The sequence below is a fragment of the Scaptodrosophila lebanonensis genome, unplaced genomic scaffold (assembly GCF_003285725.1).
Source record: "Scaptodrosophila lebanonensis strain 11010-0011.00,11010-0021.00 unplaced genomic scaffold, SlebRS2 tig00000122-arrow-arrow-pilon, whole genome shotgun sequence".
Classification (NCBI taxonomy): domain Eukaryota; kingdom Metazoa; phylum Arthropoda; class Insecta; order Diptera; family Drosophilidae; genus Scaptodrosophila; species Scaptodrosophila lebanonensis.
The window spans coordinates 954,147-976,797 of NW_022060580.1; the positions used below are offsets into that span (position 1 = coordinate 954,147).

The following is a 22,651-nucleotide window of genomic DNA, read 5'->3' on the forward strand; positions in this document are numbered from 1 at the left end:
ACTCGCGGTTTATTTGGAACCCGAGTTGTCTCTTCAGCCGCTAAATATTGGTAACGCCTGTTTAACTGCTTAGCGCAGTCATCCCAAGAAGGCAACTTGTCATAATCGAGCTGTTCCTCAAAACGAGATTTGGTTGCATGATCAACTTTGGCCATAACCATATGTATGATCATTGCATTCGAAATGTCCTTTTCACTTCCCAACGAAGTTAAAGACGCATAAATGGCAGAAACAGTGTCAATGATGGACCGCAAAGTAGACGCATTAGGTTTGGTCATACTTGGGATGTCAAACAATTGCGAGATAGTGTCGAAAAATATCAAACATTTGTTGTCGTACACAGACTTGAGGCTAGCAATGGCTTTCGAGTAATTGCAGTCCGTTAACTGAAACGGTTTCACAACTCCTAGAGCCTCACCTGACAAGCACGACACCAAATGATTAAACTTCTCGACGTTGGTCAACGAAGGATCGTCATGAACTAGGCTTTCAAATAAGCACATAAAATTCTTAAATTCGGCATGCTTTCCACTGAATGTAGGCAGCCGCATTTTGGGTAACTGGGACCGTTGACTGGCCATCATAGAACAGTCATGAGAAGTCTGACTTTCAACTTTTTGTTTCGTTGCCTTCACATACAACGCCTTAGTTGAAATGCACAAATCCTCAAGTGGCCCTCTACTATCGTTACTTGGATTGAGACTATCCAAATCTGCCTGAAGCGCCATAGCTTTCTTTATGTAATCTTCTAACAGCTCGAGACGACACTCGAGTTCTGTTTGCTCAAACGAAATTGTCTTTAACTGAAATGCTGTTCTCATACGAGCAATGTCAGCGCTAACCTTATCAAATTTCTGCAAGCATTGTACTAGTTTAGAACTAGATTTAGCTACTACTTGTTGCTTTTCAGATTCCGACATCTAAACAAGTTGCAAATCAAACAAAACTGAAAACCGAACTTTCCTAACAGCCCTCGCAAATAACAACGCGCTAACAGCAAGAGACCAACTGAGATGCACACAGATTACGTACACACGCACTCAATACAGTATGCACGCAAGCAAAGTAGCAGTCCAAGCGACCGCACAAACAACAACGAAATCTGCAAGCAGTCTCAGCTGTACTCAGAAAATAGGCGTCGATTACCGCAAGCACGCTTGTAGGCAACGCTAATCCGAACGGGTAGCGGGGGGAAGTTCGTTGGCCCAGCGACAAGTGTAGCCGAAAAAAGGCGCGCACAAAGGAGAGAGCGACAAAATTCTTTTGCTACGCTAGCGGCGCAAGCAACAACAAAGCTATGGTTGTATGTGTGCAGCTGATGCAACAAATCTTCACCAAAAAACCAACACAATAGAAACAAAATAACTTTAAAATATTTGTTTATGTTAAAAATCAGCTTAGTAGCCCTTTTTTAATTGTTGTGATTTGTTTTGCCTCGAGGTTTTGTTAGTAGTTATGTTTATGAGGGTGTATAATTATGTTAATTTATGCAAGGTGTGGTGTATGTGTGTATATGTATGTATATAATATAATTTGTGTATGTAATGTTGTTGCACAAAATAAATCAAGTGCCAAAAATTGAGTCGGCATAAGCACACACGTACTATATGTACATACGTATGTATGTATGTAAATAGATTTTTCTCCACTTTACACTTGCACGAATTGCAGCAATTAAACTTGTTAATGCTTTATGCTCAATTGTTGGCACAGAATACCTGCAAGCTCTCAAAAGAGTCCACCGAAACTTCCCTGGATTCCGAGCGACGATCACCCATTAGCCAAGCGAAACGACAGTACCACAAGTAGGGCAGACAGCAGCTCCACAGTCCAAACGAATGTATGTATATGGTATCCAGATCCAAATCCAAATCAAACGAGGTAATCACACGACCGCGCACAAAAACCAAGCCACAAAGACCGCAAACAAACAAAGAAATAATCTTCTGAAAACCGATGTCCCTGCTCGGGCGCCAATGAAAAATCGCTAGCTTTTTAGCGATTGCAACAAACAATATTTAACTAGTATTAATGAGACGCGGTATTCTTCGATTATTAATATTGCTTTAATGGCTTGGAAATTGTACAAACGATGTTCAACGTGCGAGTGTTACTTGGCAAGTGATTTGCCTGCTGCCGCTACAAGTCAGCGGGCCGGCATAAGACAAGTAATGCACAAAGAGAGCGCAGTAGAGAGCGCAGTAAAGGGCGCGATAGAGAGCGCAAAGAAAAGGCTTAGAAGCTAAGTAGGGTGCTCCAACAATATGTATTGGAAGTATTTTGGCTGCCGATTCCACACAAGACCGATCACTAGGGTTCATTCATAGTCGGTTGGTTATATGGGAGCTATTTGATGTATGAGTACAGATGGTACTAGATGAAATTTGGTCAAGTGATGTAAAACTTTCTTTAATGTACACAAACAAAATTGTGTTTAATTCAGTTAAAAAACAAAAAAATTTGGGTACTAAGAGTTCATTTTGAATCGGTCAGTTATATGGGAGCTATGTGATATAGTCATCTGATCTTGACGATTTTTGGTATTGTCATCTTACTACATAAAAAACTCTGTTGCAAAAATTTCAGTACAATAAGTATTTTTGGACGCTGATCCCATACAAGACCGACCACTGTGCAAAGGTCTCATGAATCGCAGTCTGACAAACGTCCGCTGCACTTTCGAAGAACTCACCACCATCGCAGCGGAGGTGGAGACCATCTTAAACTCTCTTTCGCAGACACCACTCTCGTCTGATCTAAGCGACCTGGGTGCGAGTGGTTGACATTCGCACCAGTAAGGGCATCTTTCGTCGACCAATTTACAAACTCGCCTTGCCTCCACTCTCTTGAAAGCCTACGGATTTCAATGGGGCCGGGATATTGGGTAAAATTTATGTTAAGTTATTTAATGTTGAACTGCAATGTATGAACTTAAACTTTCACATCTTTGTCTGTAATTCTGTAACTGTAATTCGCTCGTGCTTACAGACACATATACAAAATTAAGGCAAGCTGTGCTTGCAGTTGCCTATTTATTTTTAGTACATTATGAACACTTGAAATAAACGGCCGCACATAGTTCAGGTCAGGGATTGTATAGCAGGAAGCATATGCAGTAGCGTTTTGAAAAAAAACAGTGTTGACCTACAGAGCTGTTTCTGTAGGTATTTAGTTCCAAATAATAACACGAAATGTTCAATAATTACTGTTTGGTCAAGCAGCAGGCGCAGGCAGCGCAGTCGTCCGCAGCAGACACATAATTATTCATACATATATACAAATTGTACCTTGCTCTGCGAAGCAAGAAGCGCTAAGCGTTCAATAACTCTTATAATGTTTGCTGTGTTCGCGCTCAATAATTGCTCTCTTTGTACATTTCCTTTTGTTATCCTTTTCTTAGTCTATGTAGCTGCCAGTGCAGCTGCAATCGAAGTTAGTTGACCTAGATTCGCCGTGCCAATCTAACGCTTCTCGCTGTGCTGTTGTACGAGACAACGAACTTATACTTTTGCGCATATTGTTTAAAGGCTCAACTATTTGAGTTGGTGGCCTTTTAAATTCGTGTATATCAATTCGGTTATAGACAAATATAATTGGCCCTGCGCGGCAATTTTAATATGTACATTAAAAAGAAATCGTTCTTGTTTTAATTGTCGTGTCTAACGCCCGCTTCAGACAAAACCCATAGACTAAAAAAGGCTACCTAAAAAGCTCGGTGCCTCAACAATTACAAATTTCCAAAGAAATAGGCGAAGTAGCAATGACAGCTGACTTCAATAACGACGAAATAACAGCTTGCTTCTTTGAAGACGAAATATGAAAAAATGAAAATGAATAAAAGAAAGAACAAACGAAAAGTAGCTGAGTGCGTACAAACAAACATGTATGGTGTGATAACTACGTTAAAAGCCATCATGCTGCGCAGAGCAATGCTACTCAAACTTGAAGTTAAAATTTATGATTTATGATGTATTGGCCTGAAGGACCTTGACTTTCTTAAGTCAAGTTGATTTGATGTGATGTGATGTGCGACTGCGACCCGGAGTCGAGTGCACAACATGGCACCATTGTGCCCGAACAATTTTTTACCATGACAATGGCAGTAGCTAGAAACACTACATCGTTACCGAGATTCTGGGCTGCAAGAGAGACAGGATATGCGGACGACGGATAATCTGTAGCGCTGTGAGCAGACGTGGATAGCATTGGCTCGGACATGTGAACAGTTGAGGCGGTAACCTGAGCACTTGATGCACTCGAGCCAGAATTTCCGATATGCAATAGGGTGTGATGCTTTGAACGACATTTACAGCAAGCAGTGCACACCCGATACTGATGCCCTTTTCGTAAGCAATTAAGGTAAAGTGTAAGCCTTTTTCCTTCTTTAATACGCAACGCAGAATACGCAGCCAAGAGGATTAGTAGCAACAAATGATCTATTATTTGCGTTAGTAATTTTGTTGATCTTTCCAACCTGTGAGCAAGGCGTTTGTGTTGCCATAGCATGATCCAATTTTCCATTGTCTGACAGCGCCGTTCAAGAAATTTAGAAAACTGCTCCCACGAGGGAATCGTGCCTTGCGATGTAGACTCCTCCCATCTAGTTTGGGTTACACTGTCAACTTTTTGAAGAAGCGTATGTACGATTATGCAGCTAGCTATGTCATCCGCGCTGCCGTAGGGCACGCATATGGCCATTGAATTTATCCGAGAATGCGCGTAACTTGCCAACTGCTCCATTATCTACTCTCTTGAGCGCCATTATCTCTGCGATGTGTGCCTGAAAAATCAAACGCTTTTCATTAAATCGCTTTTCAAGTAACTCTAATGCAGGCGAATAATTATCGTCACAAATTTCCAATGAACGAATCGTGTCCAGTGCTGCGCCCCTTAGACATGATGGCAGATGCTGTAGCTTGTCAATTTTTGACAAACTTGGCTCATTGTCGATGACTGAGGAAAGCATTGAAACGAAATCGCCCCATTCGGTATATGATCCACTGAAGGTAGACAAATTTAGCTCAGTCAGTCGCACTCTGGTAGATGAAGCAGCAAAGGGGTACTGCCCGATCGTAGCTTCCGGCCGGAGAGTTGAACAGGTGGGCAACTGAGAGTTGCGCAGACGAATTTGAGATTTAATTCGCGTCTGCAGACTTGCCACTAGTTTACAAAAGTCCTCTCGCAGCTGACTGCCAATTTCCTCGAAACACAATTCCTCCAGTTCGTCATGCACTGAGTTAAATGACGACCGCAATTCATCGAGAATATTATCATAGATGGCCAATTCGTCATGGCTCAAATCGTTAATCTTATCACCATCCTGCAGCAGCTTAATTAAATCTATGCAGAAGGCAAATGAGCAAAATAAAGAACAAACGAAAAGTAGCTGAGTGCGTACAAACAAACAAGTGTGGTGTGATAACTACGTTTAAAACACTCATGCTGCGCAGAGCAATGCTACTCAAACTTTAAGTTCAAATTTATTGATGGGTTGACTGCTGGACCAAACAAACTGTAATGTTATATTCTGTATAAGTTTGCTCAGGTGACTTTTGAGCTCCTTGTACACTGGATAGACCCTTTAGTTTGATGTGTAGTTGCATCCGTAGTTGATGAAATTTTTCGGCAAGAGGTCTTCTTTATATTTGGGAAGCCACACGTACAGAGCGTTGTGTGCATTAAGCTTTAAAATGGATATACTCCTGACAGTTGATTTATTAGACAGAATCATTTCTGTTAATTTCGTTTCATCTATAGTTATTCGACGATGCAGAAGGTATTGCAAGTTATAGATGTGGTGCACGTCATTTTAGGCAAACGGTTTGTTTTCGGGCTCAAGCTCTATTTTGTACATAGGGTGCGGAATTTTATTTTTATTACAGTTCAACACATTAATGTATGGTATTGTGATAATAACAGTAACATTAATAAAGAATATAATAAAATATGTGTAGCGTGGCTCCAACGGTCGTAGATCGTAAATTCTTATTATTACACTTAGAGCCACCTAGCGGCCATATTTAGTTGATGACGGTTGGCATGGGGAAAATATTATTTGTCATAGGCGGTTCAGTATCTCCTATCGTGGCGCTCGCACCACTTTCATAAGTCAGCACCGAGAACAAGTTTTCAAAAAGTGAATAGAAACGAAAGTATTTAAACTGCATGAATAGCAGTGTCCGAAATTTAAAGTTGTTAAAAGAAAAGGTGTCAATAAGCAATCGCGAGTGTCAGAGTTTGGTTAAGAAAACCTTATAGGTCTTTGGGATTTTTCTTCGCCTGTTATTGCAGGTTGGCTACCCATTTTGGGTTATATTTTGTGGAGCTGTGCATTTGTATGGCTCCGACACGCCCAGTCGTGCATACATTTCTTTTGATGGCCTCATTTTCTTGGACGCCAGCGCAACAAAACCGGCACAACTGAGCTCGTAGAGGCGTTTTTTTTCTTTGTGCTACGAATCGGTGCTCCCGTTGGATGAGAGAGCAGTAGACGACCTCGTCAAGATCGCCGAAAAACATTCGGGTCAACATAGGCACCCCCCACAGCTTAGCTGCTAGCTAGGGCATGGCTAGTACCCTTTAGCGCCTTCGTCATCGCGGTAGTTTCAACCCGTTTTATTTTAGTATTTGTTCTTTGTGTAAAAATGCATTAAGAATTTTGTGAGGTTAAACCTTTGCATTAAGCATTGAGCCAAAGAAATCGGTGTTTTGCTAGTTTTTTTTTTGTTATGATATTTTTATGCCGAGAGAGGAAATTAATCCTCATAGCGTTTGCTCAAACCTTTAGTTTGGAAATTCTAAGTCGGTGATACCCCGCTCCAAAAAAACTGAAATTATTACTATTATTTATTTCAATGCCTATAAACTAGTGCCTGTTCTCTAGGCAAGTTTCAGCGACATCGGAAAGCGCTTTCATCGATGGACAAGTGAATTTTGGTGAGTGCGTACTTTTTTATCTTTATTATTTGATTACAATGTCTTACTGAGAGTCGTAAGCAAAGAGAGAAAGAAACAAAAGACTCCGTAAGCAAGTTTTTTTTTTAGCAATGGCATCACACGCCTTATCTATTTTTTTTCTGTTTTTGCATATTCAGTGGCGCTCGCATGTGCACAGTTGTTTGTGGTTTAAAGAGATATGTTATTACTTTTTCCTCTCTCAACAAAATTTAACTTGGCTCTCTAGCTGTAAAGTTTTTTTTGTATAATTAATGCTTTATTTGCCATCAATTTATTTCGCATTATTTTACAAAATTTATTAGGTTTAAGTTTTTTTTGTAACTAATTTGAACATGATGGAAATAGTGGAATTAAGTGTCTTATCGAAGAATTAAATTTTATAATGTTTAAAGAAGTAGGGGTCATGGCACTCACCCGCATCAGGTGATGCTGATTAGGCATATTACAATGACCACGGTAGGGTGGGCGACCAGTGCCTCAAAAACAGCTGAGCTGCTCGTAGTGTTTATTTTGCCCTAATGTTTCTTTGTTGTTGCTGTTCGCTCTAAATGTTCCTGTACGCAATCTTTTTTTTTGGTCCGTATGCGTGTGTACCTTTTTTGGCTAGTTCGTCCTATGCACATTTGGTAGTCACATCCAGTTAGTGATGATACATCCGTATACCAAGTTTCATTATGTTAGGTTGATTAGAAAAAAAGTTATAGCCATATAACCAAGCCCAACCTCTGTTCGCAGCTGTATTTGTTGCTGCTTTGACATGTACAAGATATGTATGTACAAGTACACTAACACGCATAGACACGATTCTGACGTAATTGTAAATGTATGTATGGAATATTTTATATTTAATGTAATGTAATTAATTAAATTATTTAAATTTTTGTAATACATTTTTTTTTTTTGGTTGGTACAGGGTTTTTAAGAGTTGAGCCTGCTCGACTTTAGTATTCCTTTCTTGTTTCATTTTTCGAAAGTATCCGAATCGTTTGATCTCATTGACGCAATTGGTTGTGTGTGCTGCTGCGCTTGAGTACCGATTATATTAGGCGAATTTTGGTGTGATTTCAAGATACCTTGTATTCGTGTTAAACATTGCTGCATCGACATTTCCGGGTGGGAGTAGAGTAGATGTTTTTTTGAAAGCACTGGAATGCTTATGGGCTCGGGGATCACAAAAATATTATTTAAAATGAATTTGTAGAAGTGAGTACAGCTTAACTAGGAGTAGGGATCCCTTAAAAAAAATAAGAGGAAAGCATACCAACCATTTTAAATAAATCAACTTTGTTTTAAGTTCTTTTATTATAAACAAGCCAATAACCATTTGATTTATGTAAGATTAGTTAATGTTGTTTAGTTGCATACAATTGTAATATGACACGAAGCTGTGAATGATGACCGTCTATTTCATTTTAGCTTTAAAGATCTCCGAATATTCCTTTATAAGCATACTTATTTGAAATGCCTGAAAATAAAAACGTTGGTAATGAGTAATTGTACTACCATTCATTTTTTTAAATACCTGCAAATATCATGCTTGCGTTTCTACAAAATGTTCCCCTTTCCCTTCCTAGTTTCAGTTATCCAAAGTTGGCCGAACAAATCTTGTGCTCATTTGTTTGTATGTCAACCCCTGATAAGTCATTTATGGCACAAAATGTATGAACAACTTAGTAAAATTTGTACAAGCTTACAGCGTACTCAAAACTGAATAATATATTTATATTTTTTTTAATTAAGCTTTGACTGCGATGTGAGCCAACTGGTACTCCACCAAAACCATATATTTGGTAATTTAGTGTTGCACATAGGAAAAATTTAAAAATTGATCCGGATGAGGAAAGCAATACAGGACAAAAAAACAAACATAAAGGCTCTTAAAATATTATATACCCAAATATTCTAATATTACACCCCTACTTGAAATTTAATCCAAATCAATTAATTCTAAAAAAGGAGGTATGGGAATTATAAAAAGGCTAGATAAATGTTTTAAGCAATCAATACTGACGATATTTCGATGATGTCACTTAACATACATAGATTTTTAATGCTCAGATTAGTAATCTAATTACCTGGGAAGTACTTAATATCACTTTTGATTGTTTTTTTTCTGTTCCAGTGAAAATCATGAGCGAGTTCATATTCGGGGAATAGGATATTATTGATTCATAATCATGAGTGCATAAAACATTTCTTGACCGATGCTCCAATAAATGTATGCCACATTGATCTACCGCCAGCCATAACTTTCTTGGCCAATTGGAAGTAAATGTTTGCTGAAAAAAATAAAATCCACAATTAATTAGTAAACAAATTTAATTTTATAAGTTCCACACTAAGCTCAAACTAGTTTTTTCAAACGCTTATCAGACGAAACGAATAACAACAATGTTTGTTAGGCAAATAAACACTTTTTCACAAATTTAATCTTATCAAGGCGCCTTGAATAAGTTATCAAATAGAGCATTAAATATGTGGAATGCTAAAGTGAGGTGCCGCAACTTCGATATATAATCTGCCTATGTATACAATAAATATAAAAATTTCAAAAACAGAGAAATTAAAAAAAAACAAGAAAGGAATGCTAAAGTCGAGCAGGCTCAACTCTTAAATACCCTGTACCACCCCACAAAAAAGTAATTAAATTAATTAATTAATTTAATTAAATTAATTAACTAAATTAATTTAATTAATTAACTAAATTAAATATAAAATATTCCATGCATGCATACATACATTTACATTTACATCAGAATCGTGCCTTATGCGTGTTTGTGTACTTGTACATATGTATGTATGTGTGCATTGGGCCTGGTTATATGGCTATAACTTTCTTTCTGATCATTCTATCATAATGAAACTTGGTATACGGATATATAATTACTAACCTAATGTGACTAGTTCAAAATTCCAAGAATTACGGGAGTTATAGAAAATCAGTAATAGGGGGGGGGGGGGGGGAGTGGGGGGGTGGATCAGAAAAAATTAACAAACTCGTCCTTTCTCGGTCTCAGGAGAATCTGTATACCAAGTTTGGTTATTCTAGCTCTTATACTTTCGGAGATCCTTGCGTTCATACAGACAGACAGACGGACAGACGGACATGGATATATCGACTCGGCTTGTCATGCTGATCAAGAATATATATACTTTGTGGGGTCTACCAAGCCTCCTTCTGTGTGTTCCATGTGCACTCGCACAAAACTAATATACCCTTGTACCCTTTGGGTACAGGGTATAAAAAGTTTGTCCTGACTGACTGATTGACTGGTTACCAACGCATTACCCAAACGGTGAGCGATAATAAACGGTTTTGGAAAATTCTAGCTCCAAAGTTTGTTTGAAATTTGCGCATTTATCAACCGATCGATCACAAACTTGGTTTTTATACCCTGTACCCGTAGGGTTAAAATGGTATATAAGGTTTTTGCAAAGTATGTATAGTTATCTACTTCAGTTTAAAATTTTATCCAATTCGCGAGCTGAAAAATGTATCAGGGACACCAAATTTTAGTCTAAGATGCCTTTTGTGAATATGCAAAAAATGTGTGTTTTGGAATTTCCCCCGCTCCCCCCTCTCCCCCGCAATCCATAATCCGTATTTCTTGGCAAATACCTCCAGTTAGTGAATATAAGTCCAAATGCCAAGTTTAATTATGATAGGCCGATTTAAAAGGAAGTTATAGCCATATATGTACATAAGACCAAGCAGTGCCCGCAGCTGTTGTTGTTGTTACTGCTTTGCTCAGGCCCACGAGACATACACACACATACACGCATAATTATTCTATAGTAGTATTTCAAAGTCGGGATACCCCACTTTAGCTTCTCTACTTGTTTAAAATTTGTCTGGGAGCTACAATTATTGGGGTTTTAATAATTCTTCACATTTTCAAATAAAAGTTTGTATTATAAATTTTGTCGGGTACAGAATCAACATAACTCTAGATCTAGATTCAACGATTTTCAAAATATAGAAATACTCTGTAATTATGTGAAGATTATTTATAGAAATTAAAAAAAAAACAAGTAAAAAAGCTAAAGTCGGGTGTCCCGACTTTGAAATACTCTGTACATAGTTTACAATAATTATAGAAAAAAAAAATAAGAAAATTTAAAAAAATTTGATCGATTTTACCTCTCTCGGTATTCGAACTCACGTAAAGAGTATATAATTGCACATATACAATGCAATTGCGTCTATGTGAGTGTATGTATGTTTATGTGCGTCTATTTGTGTCTGTGTAAGCATAAGCAGTCAACTAAACAGCAACATCAACAACAGCCGTGGGCAGCACTTGGGCAGCGCTTGAGCAGCGCTGCAGCAGCAAATATATTTATGGCTATAACTTCTTGTTAAATCGGTCTATCATAGTGAAACTTGACACACGGACACATAATAACCAACTGGGGGTATTTTAGTTCGAAATTCCAAGAATTACGGGAGTTAGAGAAAATCGAATTTGCATGGGAGAGGGGGGAGGGAGGGAAATTCCAAAATAGAAATTTTCTGCGTATTCACACAAGGCACCTGGGACTAAAATTTGGTGTTCCTAGGTCTTATAGTCTCCGAGATATAGGCGATTATACGAATGGAAAATCGGGAAAACCCCTATGGGGGGGAAAATCAAAAAAATAAAACAAACTCGTATAGCGTACACACATAAGGCATCTTTGTGCAAAATTTGGTGTCTCTAGCTCTTTTAGTCTCTCAGATCTAGGTGATCATACGGACGGACGGACAGACAGGGCTAAATCGATTGGTCTTGTCGTGCTGATCAAGAATATATATACTTTGTGGGGTCTACTACGCCTCCTTCTGCCTGTTACATTTTTCAGCTCGCGCAAACCTAATATACTCTTGTACATTTCATGTACAGAGTATAAAAACAAGTAAAAAATCTAAAGTCGGGTGTCCCGACTTTGAAATACTCTGTACATATGTTTACAATAATTATAGAAAATAAAAAAATTAAGAAAATAAAAAAAAAAATTTGATCGATTTTACCTCTCTCGGTATTCGAACTCACGTAAAGGGTGTATAATTGCACATTTACATAGCAATTGCGTCTGTGTGAGTGTATGTATGCCTATGCGCATCAATTCGTGTCTGTGTAAGCATTTTCGCAGTCAACCAAACAGCAACATCAACAACAGCCGCGGGCAGCGCTTGAGCAGCGCTGCATCAGCAAATATATTTATGGCTATAACTTCTTGTTAAATCGGTCTATCATAATGAAATTTGGCATACGGACACATAATAACCAACTGGGGGTATTTCCAAAATTTTAGTTCGAAATTCCAAGAATTACGGGAGTTACGATTTGCGGGGTAGAGGGGGGAGGGAGGGGAATTCCAAAATATACATTTTCTGCGTATTCACATAAGGCATCTGGGACTAAAATTTGGTGTTCCTAGGTCTTATAGTCTCCGAGATATAGGCGATTATACGAATGGAAAATCGGGAAAACCCCCATAGGGGGGAAGTGGGGGGGAAAATCAAAAAAATAAAACAAACTCGTATAGAATACACACATAACGCATCTTTGTGGAAAATTTGGTGTCTCTATCTCTTATAGTCTCTGAGATCCAGGTGTTCATACGGACGGACAGACGGACAGACAGGGCTAGATCGACTCGTCTCGTCATGCTGATCAAGAATATATATACTTTGTGGGGTCTGCCACGCCTCCTTCTGCCTGTTACATTTTTCAGCTCCCGCAAACCTAATATACTCTTGTACATTTCATGTACAGAGTATAAAAACAAGATAGAACGCTACAGTCGAGCAAGCCCGACAGTAAAATAGCCTGTACTCTCCACAAAAAAAGAAAAATTAAAAAAAAAAAATTTAAAAAAAAAATTAAATTATTAAAAAAAATTAATGAATTAATTAATTAAGTTAAATTAGAATATATGTTTATGTTTAGTTTTAACAGCATACATTTACATCACGTACCTATGCGTGTTTATATGCGTGTATGTATGCAGCACAAAGTTGAACCAAAGCAGCAACAACAACAACAGCTGCGGGCAGCGCTGCCGACAGAGGCAGCGCATGAGCAGCGATTTTACTTATGGCTATAACTTTCTTCAGAATTGACCTATCATGATGAAATTTGGCACACGGACACATTAGTACTAACTGGATGTACCTACCAAAATTGATTTCAAAATTCCGAGAATTACGGAAGTTATAAGAAAAAACACGAATTGCGGGGGAGTGGGGGGGTGCATCGAAAAAAAACTCAAACTCGTACTTTCTCGGTCTTAGGAGAATATGGAAACCAAGTTTGGTTATTCTAGCTCTTATACTTTCTGAGATCCTTGCGTTCATACGGACAGACGGACAGACAGACGGACAGACGGACGGACGGACAAGGCTATATCGACTCGGCTTCTCATCCTGATCAAGAATATATATACTTTGTGGGGTCTGCCACGCCTCCTTCTGTGTGTTACATACATGCGCACAAAACTAGTATAGCCTTTCACCCTTTGGGTACAGGCTATAATAACGAAGTTGTAAAACATATTACAAAACAAGATAGAACGCTACAGTCGAGCAAGCCCGACAGTAAAATAGCCTGTACTCTCCACAAAAAAGAAAAATTAAAAAAATATATATTAAAAAAATTAAATTATTTAAAAAATTTTTATTAATTTATTAAATTAATTAAGAAAATTTATTTAATACATACATAGAACACATGTTTATGTACAGTTTTACATTTACAACACGCGTCTTTGCTTGTTTATATACGTGTATGTATGTAGCACAAAGTTGAACCAAAGCAGCAACAACAATAACAGCGGGCAGCGCTGCAAGCAGAGCATGAGCAGCGATTTTATTTATGGCTATAACTTTCTTCAGAATTGACCAATCATGATGAAACTTGGCACACGGAAACATAAGCACTAACTGGATGTAACTACCAAAATTGATTTGCGTGTGCGTGTCCATGCGGGCTTGTGTGTGTCTGTGTGTATCCCGTGTGCCTGTGAAAAGCAGCAACAACAGCTGCAGGCAATGCTTGGTCAATGATTACATATATGGCTATAACTTCCTGTTAAACAGGTCTATCATAATGAAACTAAGCATACGGACTTATACCTGGAGGTATTTTCCAAATTTAAGTTCGAAATTTCAAGAAGGAGTTATAGAAAATCGCGGGTGAGATGGGGAGGGAGGCAAATTCCAAAATACATCCTCCATGAGGGGACTTACGAAGTTGCACGCGAACAACTTTAGAAATGTAGCAAAAGCAAAGCGTTGATTATTTTCCATCAAAATTTTAAAATTATTATTTGCAATAAAAAATGTATTTGTAACCAATATTTGGCTCTCCTTGTACAAATGCATTTGACGCTCTGATATCAAATGTAATTTGTCGATGTCGCACGCGAAATATACCTTAAAGCAAAGATAACAATTTACCGTAATTGGCAATCGCATCGTTCCATTTAAATTTTTATACTCTGTACATGAAATGTACAAGAGTATATTAGGTTTGCGGGAGCTGAAAAATGTAACAGGCAGAAGGAGGCGTGGCAGACCCCACAAAGTATATATATTCTTGATCAGCGTGACAAGACGAGTCGATCTAGCCCTGTCTGTCTGTCTGTCCGTCCGTATGAACACCTGGATCTCAGAGACTATAAGAGATAGAGACACCAAATTTTGCACAAAGATGCGTTATGTGTGTATTCTATACGAGTTTGTTTTATTTTTTTGATTTTCCCCCCCACTTCCCCCCTATGGGGGTTTTCCCAATTTTCCATTCGTATAATCGCCTATATCTCGGAGACCATAAGACCTAGGAACACCAAATTTTAGTCCAAGATGCCTTGTGTGAATACGCAGAAAATGTATATTTTGGAATTTCCCTCCCTCCCCCCTCTCCCATGCAAATGCGATTTTCTCTAACTCCCGTAATTCTTGAAATTTCGAACTAATATTTTGCAAATACCCCCAGTTGGTTATTATGTGTCCGTGTGTCAAGTTTCACTATGATAGACCGATTTAACAAGAAGTTATAGCCATAAATATATTTGCTGCTGCAGCGCTGCTCAAGCGCTGCCCGCGGCTGTTGTTGATGTTGCTGTTTGGTTGACTGCGAAAATGCTTACACAGACACGAATAGACTCGTATAAAAATGCAGACAATCACATAGACGCAATTGCTATGTAAATGTGCAATTATTCACCCTTTACGTGAGTTCGAATTATTATTTTTTTTTATTGCCTAATTTTTTAAATTTCTATAATAGTTTTAAAACGGAACATTAATCTTAAAAATTAAATTTCGAGATGGAAACGCTAGCAGAAGATTCGATAGCAATATAAGCTGCGATAGACTCACAGCTAGAATCAGGAGACAGCCTTGAAACAAATATTAGAAATCAAACTTGGTGTGACCATGTCAATAAGGCAGTAGGTAGACTATATAGCGCACTAAGGCGCCTGTCTTTGACGCAGAATTTTCTTCCTATAAAACTAAAGCTCCTTATTGCCAAAACATGCCTGACACCCTTGCTATTATGGGATTGAACTTTTTGGATACTGCGATGCAGTAAGTCAAAACAAATTAAAAGTAGCCTTTAATAGCATAGCACGGTACATTTTCAACATTCAAAGAAGAGATTCAATAACGACATACACCAATAAAATATTCAATCTGACCCTTGACTCCTGGATTAAGCTTAGAACCCTAATCTTCTTGCACAAAATTATTGCACGTAAGGAACCAAATTATCTGCACGACAAAATTGCTTTCACGACATCAAGAAGAACGAACAACATAGTTTGCACTAAATTTAAATTAGCAATCTCGGAAAAACATTTCTTTATTTCTGCTGTTCGTCTGTGGAATGATCTTCCGCATAACCTAAAAACAATTAGCAGCGAGACGCACTTTAGAGTTAAGATTCTAGCACACTTACAAAACATTAACTAAATTAACGTTACCAAAAATTATAATATTAACGACACACTTAGTTTAATAGGAAATTTAGATTAAGTATAAAACTATTAAACTATTCAATTAAAAATATATAATTATAAAGAATAATGAAAATGTTTAATGTGAAAACTAAAACTATGATTCAATTGTAATGACTAGCGTAATAATTTAAAAGTAACCGATACTTGTAAGGATAAGGTTAATAAATAAATAAATAAATAAATAAATAAATAAATAAATAAATAAAAATAAAATATCTTCACACACTGTTAAAGGAGAAGATCTAGAAACAACAACATTAGTGATATCATTAACAAACACTAAATCGAGATATCTATGAAGGTGATAATATATTGGATTAATTTGAACTAAAGAGGTTCAAGAAGGCAATCTAAAAAGTAATGATGTGTCGAAGGAATAAGGTGAGGGGAACTATTAAAGAATGACTAAGAAATGCTGGATAAATTAAAATCCCCCACCATAACAATCAAGTTATCACGCATATAAACTTGAATATCAGAAGAAGGAGGGATATAGGAGCAAGTGATAAATAGCGCTGGAGAAGGAGATGTTGCCGTAACGCAAATAACTTGCCGGACTGGCTTTCAAATTTTACACCACCGGGTTGGAAATCTCCATTTTACTCTTTCTCTTTATGCTTAATTAGCTGTTAAGTGGAAATACTTTTCCTTCTGTACTTACAATATTTTTTTTAGCCTCTTAGGTCTATAATGTCTCTCTAAAATTCCCCCCACGGGTCGGAGGCATTAGTAGACGTTATTGTATAGTTTTTTCTTAGGCTTTCTTATCTTTTAAGTTGAAATTATAAAGTTGAATTATTAAATATCTTTATGATACTCTGTACATGAAATGTACAAGAGTATATTAGGTTTGCGGGAGCTGAAAAATGTAACAGGCAGAAGGAGGCGTGGCAGACCCCACAAAGTATATATATTCTTGATCAGCATGACAAGCCGAATCGATATATGTCTGTCTACGTGTCTGTATGTCCGTATAAACACCTGGATCTCAGAGACTACAAAAGCTAGGGACACCAAATTTGGAACACAGATGCATTATGTGTATACAAGTTTATTTTATTTTTTGATTTTCCCCACACTCCCCCGATAATAGGGGTTTTCCAACTTTATGTTAGACACTATGTGAATATGCAAAAAATTTGTATTTTGGAATCACGCTCCCTCCCCACTCTCCAACGCAATTAGCGAGCTTCCATAACTCCCGTAATTCTTAGAATTTTGGACTCAAATTTAGCAAATACATCCACTTAGTGATTATGAGTCCGTATGTCAAGTTTCATTATGATAGACCGATTTAACAGGAAGTTATAGCCATAAATATATTTGCTGCTTAAGCGCTGTCCGCAACTGTTGTTGATGCTGGTGATTTGGTTCACTGCAAACATACTCACACAGACACGAATAGACGCGCATAGATATTCATACACTCACATAGTCGCAATTGCTTTGTATATGTGCAATTTTAAACCCTTTACGTGAGTTCGAATACCGAGAGAGGTAAAATCTATCAATATATTTTTTTTTAATTTCTTAACTTTTTTAATTTTTATAATTATTCTTGACATTTGTACAGAGTATTTCTAAGTATTGATTGAAAACGCTACAGTCGAGCAATCCCGATAGTAGTGATGTAAATATACATCGATGTATCGATTTTTATGTAGGGACTGTTTTCGATTTTAACTCGATGTTTATAGATTCGATGTTTCAATCGATTTTTATAAAAATATTGATGTTACGGACATTTTTAAGCAGGGAAATCGCGGCAAATACACAAAAGTAATAAAATTAAGATATGGCTTGTATCAAAAAATGTGGTAAAGAACTGCTAAGAAAACATGCCATAGCAAGCTATTATTCCCATTTCTATCGTAAATTCGGGGCATAGCATATCCTTAACGAGCTAGCAGGAGTGCCACAATGTTTGGAGCTCGTTTCCCCCCCTTTAGAGCTCGAATTTTCCAAAATCCCTTCTTAGTGCGCACCTACATTATGATAGGATACTTGACTTCAGCTTTCTAGCTATTACCGTTTGGGCTGTGGGCTGTTGACGCGGTTTCCCCTTGTGCCCCAAAAAAGCCCCAATAATTCAGTCTCCAAGAAAATATTAAAAAAACCAGGTATGCAACTTTCTTTGTATTCTTTTATGGACTTTAGAAACCATGTTTTATGTCGATCGGTTGAAAAATGAGGATATTTCAAACAAATTTTGGAGCTAGTTTTCCCCCCATTGGAGCTAGAATTTTCCAAAATCCCTTCTTCTAGCTTTTACCGTTTGGGCTGTGGGCTGTTGCCGCGGTTTCCTTGTGTGCCCTAACATTTTTTTACAGGAAAACTCCCATATTTCAGGCCCCAAGAAAAATTTCAAAAAACCAAGTATGCAGTTTTTCTTGGAATTTTTCTGGGAGTATACAAACTAAGTTTGAACTAAGTTAATCAGATGTAAATTGTAGTTTTTTCATATAAACTTTGGAGCTCGATTTCCCCCCTTTGGAGCTCGAGATACCTTCTTATAGCCAGCTTACACTATGAAAGGATACTTGAGTCCAAATTTCAGCTTCCTAGCTTTTACCGTTTGGGCTGTGCGTTGATCACCAATCAGTCAGTCAGTCAGGACAAACTGTTTTATATATATAGATAAAAGAATACAAAGAAAACTGCATACTCGGATTTTCGAAATTTGTGGTGAAGCTGGAATTATTGAATATTTTAATATTTATTCACCTTTTCGAATGAAAAGTTTGTGTTATAAATTTTTTCCGATCGATTTCAAATTTGGGAACTGTAATCTACGTAACTAAATCTACAACTTTGCATTCAAGGATTTTCAAAATATGCATTTTACAATTGCAGGCCGAACAAACAATACAAAATATCAAACAGTTGGGGACAACAAAGTATACATACACACACATACACACACACGCCGACTTCCACCTAACGCAACTTCTAAGCGGCCACGGTTGCTTCAGAAGTTATTTCAATAGATTCGGGCACGACTCCAATGCGGAATGCCCTGCCTGCAGAGGGATATCGGAAGATGCAAATCACGTAGCCTTCAAATGCCCAAGGTTTGAAGCGGACAGAAGGAGATTGGAGGCGATAATCGGCACCCCTCCAATTGCGACGAACTTTGTGTTCAACATGCTTCTTAATAAAGATTCGTGGGGTGCGAGCGCAAACTTTGAGGCCTCCGTCATGATCACGCTCAGGAAACAGGAGCGGGAAAGAAGCGCTATATAAGAGGATGTTCGTCCGGGCGAAGCAATGCCTAACGGTCGTACCGCCTGGACGTCGACCTGCATATATTGTTATTTTTCCTTTATCTTTAATTTTCCATTCTTATACTTCTTTTACAAAATACAAAAAAATACAAAAAAAAAAACACACACACATACAAGCAGCTGTTCGTGTAGTTGCGTGCAAACGATTGAAATAGCCAAAGCAAAATGTGAGGCACTAATGAGTAAATGTACACATATACATATGTACACATCTATGTACATGTACACATCTATGTATGTATGTATGTTCATTCGTCTTGCACTGACAGAGCAAGAAATGTTAATTAAACAAAAATTATTTAACATTTTTAAAAGTAATTTTTTCTTTGTTTAGTACATTTGGCATTAGGGTTTTCATTAGTAACTTTATGCAGCAACAACAAATTACAAAGAACGCAAATATCAAATAGTTGGGGACATCATATACACACACTCACACACAGAACAAGCAACAGTTCGTGTCTAAGTGTGCGGTTCTCTACAACCAACAGTTTACAGTTTACAGTTACCGTCGCTAGGAAACGACTGCGTAAGCGACAGTAAAGCAGAAACCGAAAGCGGACCCACGCATATTCTGCTTCGCGTTGCGGGCAGATGTACATATGTATGTACATATGTATGTTTCTATATGATTTGTTCTAATTGATCTCAATAAATTATAAGATGTTATTATTTAAATTTTCTGTTAATTGCATTCAAACTTCGATGGAATTATTGATTGTATCGACGGATTCAACTATCAACCAAAGGCAATCTATGCATCGCAAAAGATGCTGGGTAGCACTTAGGGCCTCTCACCAAAACTGACGCATTGGATCTTTATATCAGTGGTTTGGTGGTAAGCAACAGAATTAGCACATAAGAAAAAACTAGTACATAAGTCAAAAATTGTATAAATAGTGAAGTAATTTCATAAAATAAACTATAATAAATTTGGAAATTTAAGCATTCGTTTGTAAATAGGTCGCGCGCTGTATAGTGTGCACCTCTTACATTTGGTCCTTCGAGCAAGGAAAACGGCGAGGTCGTGAAAACACCCACCGAATCAAGAAAGCAGGTTGCTTCAGTAGACAAAAATTTAAATTCGAGGCAACAGTCGCCAAACCATAAAGGCCATTGCCTTTAAAATAAAAAGAAGGAGTTATACCAGGCCAAGTGAAGGCCAAAGAAGAAATCGGTGGCCAAACTCTTACATAGTTTGGGCCGATAGACGAAGAAGACTCGGAAGCCAAGCCCCTAAAAGGTTGGACCGAGCAAAAGACGAAAATGAGAGCGAAAGGGCAAACCTCTATTAGGCTTGGGCCGCAGGATAGACGAAGAAGCAGCGGAGGCCAAGCTTTGAAGTTTGAAGAGCAATGTGATTCTAACGGTATTGAGACATCTACTTCCTCTCCTATTACTACTATGCAAACACAATTGGGAATTAATTTAACTATCGAGGGTATATAAAAATCTATCAGTGCTGCGACATATGTTTCCTTTCCAATTATCACGGTAGAAGCGGCAAAAAATGTGGCTGTCAAAAAGCCTGCTGCCGTTAAACAGATAGATTTAAAATTAGAAAGACCAGAATTTCACCTTATCCCTCTGGCAAGTCCTCACTTCGGAGGAATCCAAGGGGCGGGGGTGGATTCAATAAAAAATTACAAAAATGAAATAGTAAAAGAACGCACTCTAACGTACGAGAAAATAAGTACGTCACAAGTGCAAATCAAAGCAATACTGGACTCCAGGCCACTGTACAGGTTAGAGAACAGTTTAAGGCCAGCACAATTTGGAATTCATGAATCACTATTCGAAGGCTTAGATCGGAAATATAACAAAGAGATTTCAGTATTGGACCGATGGAAATTGGTATCAAGCAAGAAAATCCGTTTTTGGACAAAGTGGAAAGAGAAATACAACTTGTTTCTTGGTTGCAATTAGGAGTATAAATTATATGTAAAGCCACTAAGACATTATTTCCCGTCACAAGATGTTTACACAAGTGAACATACTCTTAGCCGCCAGCGACTATTACGTTTTGCCCTGCGCAAGATGTTCACAAAAGTGAACAAAAGCTCAGGAGCTAGCACAGGGAACAAGTAGTAGGTAGGCTAAGCAAAATCTCGGTTTAAAAATAGCCGCATGCAGTAGTGCTACAGGCCAACGCATTGTAGGTAGCAAGGAATGTATATGCATATGGAGCGACACCGGTTAAGGGTGGGTGCGCAATGCACTACATAAGAAAGGCTTCAAGGCAAGGAATAAATCTTGAGAAACAGATATAAACTACCTACCGATGCCACCAAGAATGCTCCACAACAGATGGGAGCATAAGGCATGGACAAAGGGGGAGAGCAGTGGAACAACACAACCAACTTCAGAACAGCGCGCACGATGTGCAAGGGTAGAGATCATAAGCTCACTCAATTCCTCCTGCAACTTCAGAGAAAGGAGTACAGACTTTTAACTGGCCTATTGACAGGTAATTGCCTATTAGCTGCCCATGCCAAGAAGATGGGCACCACAGCTGAGGACAAATGTAGGAATCGATAGAAACGCTTGATCACCTTGTATGCCACTGCCCAGCACTCTATACCTACAGAGCCAAATACTTAAACGCATACACTCTAGCCTCAATGAAGGATGCAGCTAAATGTTCCCCGAAAGCACTGCTGGCGTTTGCAGAACAAAGAAAGCTGCTGATGGAATAATAACAACAAACCCCTAGAGAAATTCCCCCAAGGGGGAAGTGAGAGGGAAAATCAAAAAACTGAAACAAACTTGCACAGCGTACACACATAAGGCTAAATTTGGTGTCTCAAGCTCTTATAGTCTCTGAGATCCAGGTGTTCATACAGACGGACGGACGGACAGACATGGCTAGATCGACTCGTCTTGTCATACTGATCAAGAATATATATACATTGTGGTGTTTGTCATACCTCCTTCTGCCAGTTACATTTTCCAGCTCACGCAAATCTAATACAGTGAAAACTCCCTTAATGGACACCTTTTTTATCCGGACACTCTCTTCGGCGGACACTTTTTCTAAAAACATTCGATCGGTGTATAGAGTATTTAATTATCCCCTTAAGAGGACAAAAATGGCCGACCGTGAGTGTCCAGCCAAGAGAGTTTTCACTGTTTACTCTTGTACATTTCATGCACAGAGTATAAAACAAGAGAGTCCGACAGTAAAATACCCTATACTCTCTAAAAAAAAAGGGAAAATTAAAAAAAAAAATAGAATTTATTAAATTAAATAAAAACAAGAAAGGAATGCTAAAGTCAAGCGAACTCAACTCTTAAATACCCTCCCACCAAAAAGGAAAAAAAAATTTAAATAATTTAAAAAAATTATATTAATTAAATAATTTAATTAAATTAAGGACATGTTCATGTACAGTTTCAACAACATG

The 22,651-nt window shown here is 37.9% G+C and overlaps 1 protein-coding gene across 1 annotated transcript in view; it reads right to left on the reverse strand.

Annotated features, from left to right (window-relative positions):
* Positions 1 to 8,240: 8,240 nt before the first annotated feature.
* LOC115628647 (unconventional myosin heavy chain 6) overlaps positions 8,241 to 22,651 on the reverse strand; it is a 665,426-nt gene continuing 651,015 nt past the window's right edge. Inside the window, exons 21-22 of the mRNA XM_030524816.1 lie at positions 9,033 to 9,236; positions 8,241 to 8,422 (exon numbers count right to left, since the gene is read on the reverse strand). Of these exons, the coding sequence (XP_030380676.1) occupies positions 8,360 to 8,422; positions 9,033 to 9,236 (267 nt within the window). The 3' untranslated portion in view covers positions 8,241 to 8,359. The remainder of the gene's footprint in view (positions 8,423 to 9,032; positions 9,237 to 22,651) is intronic.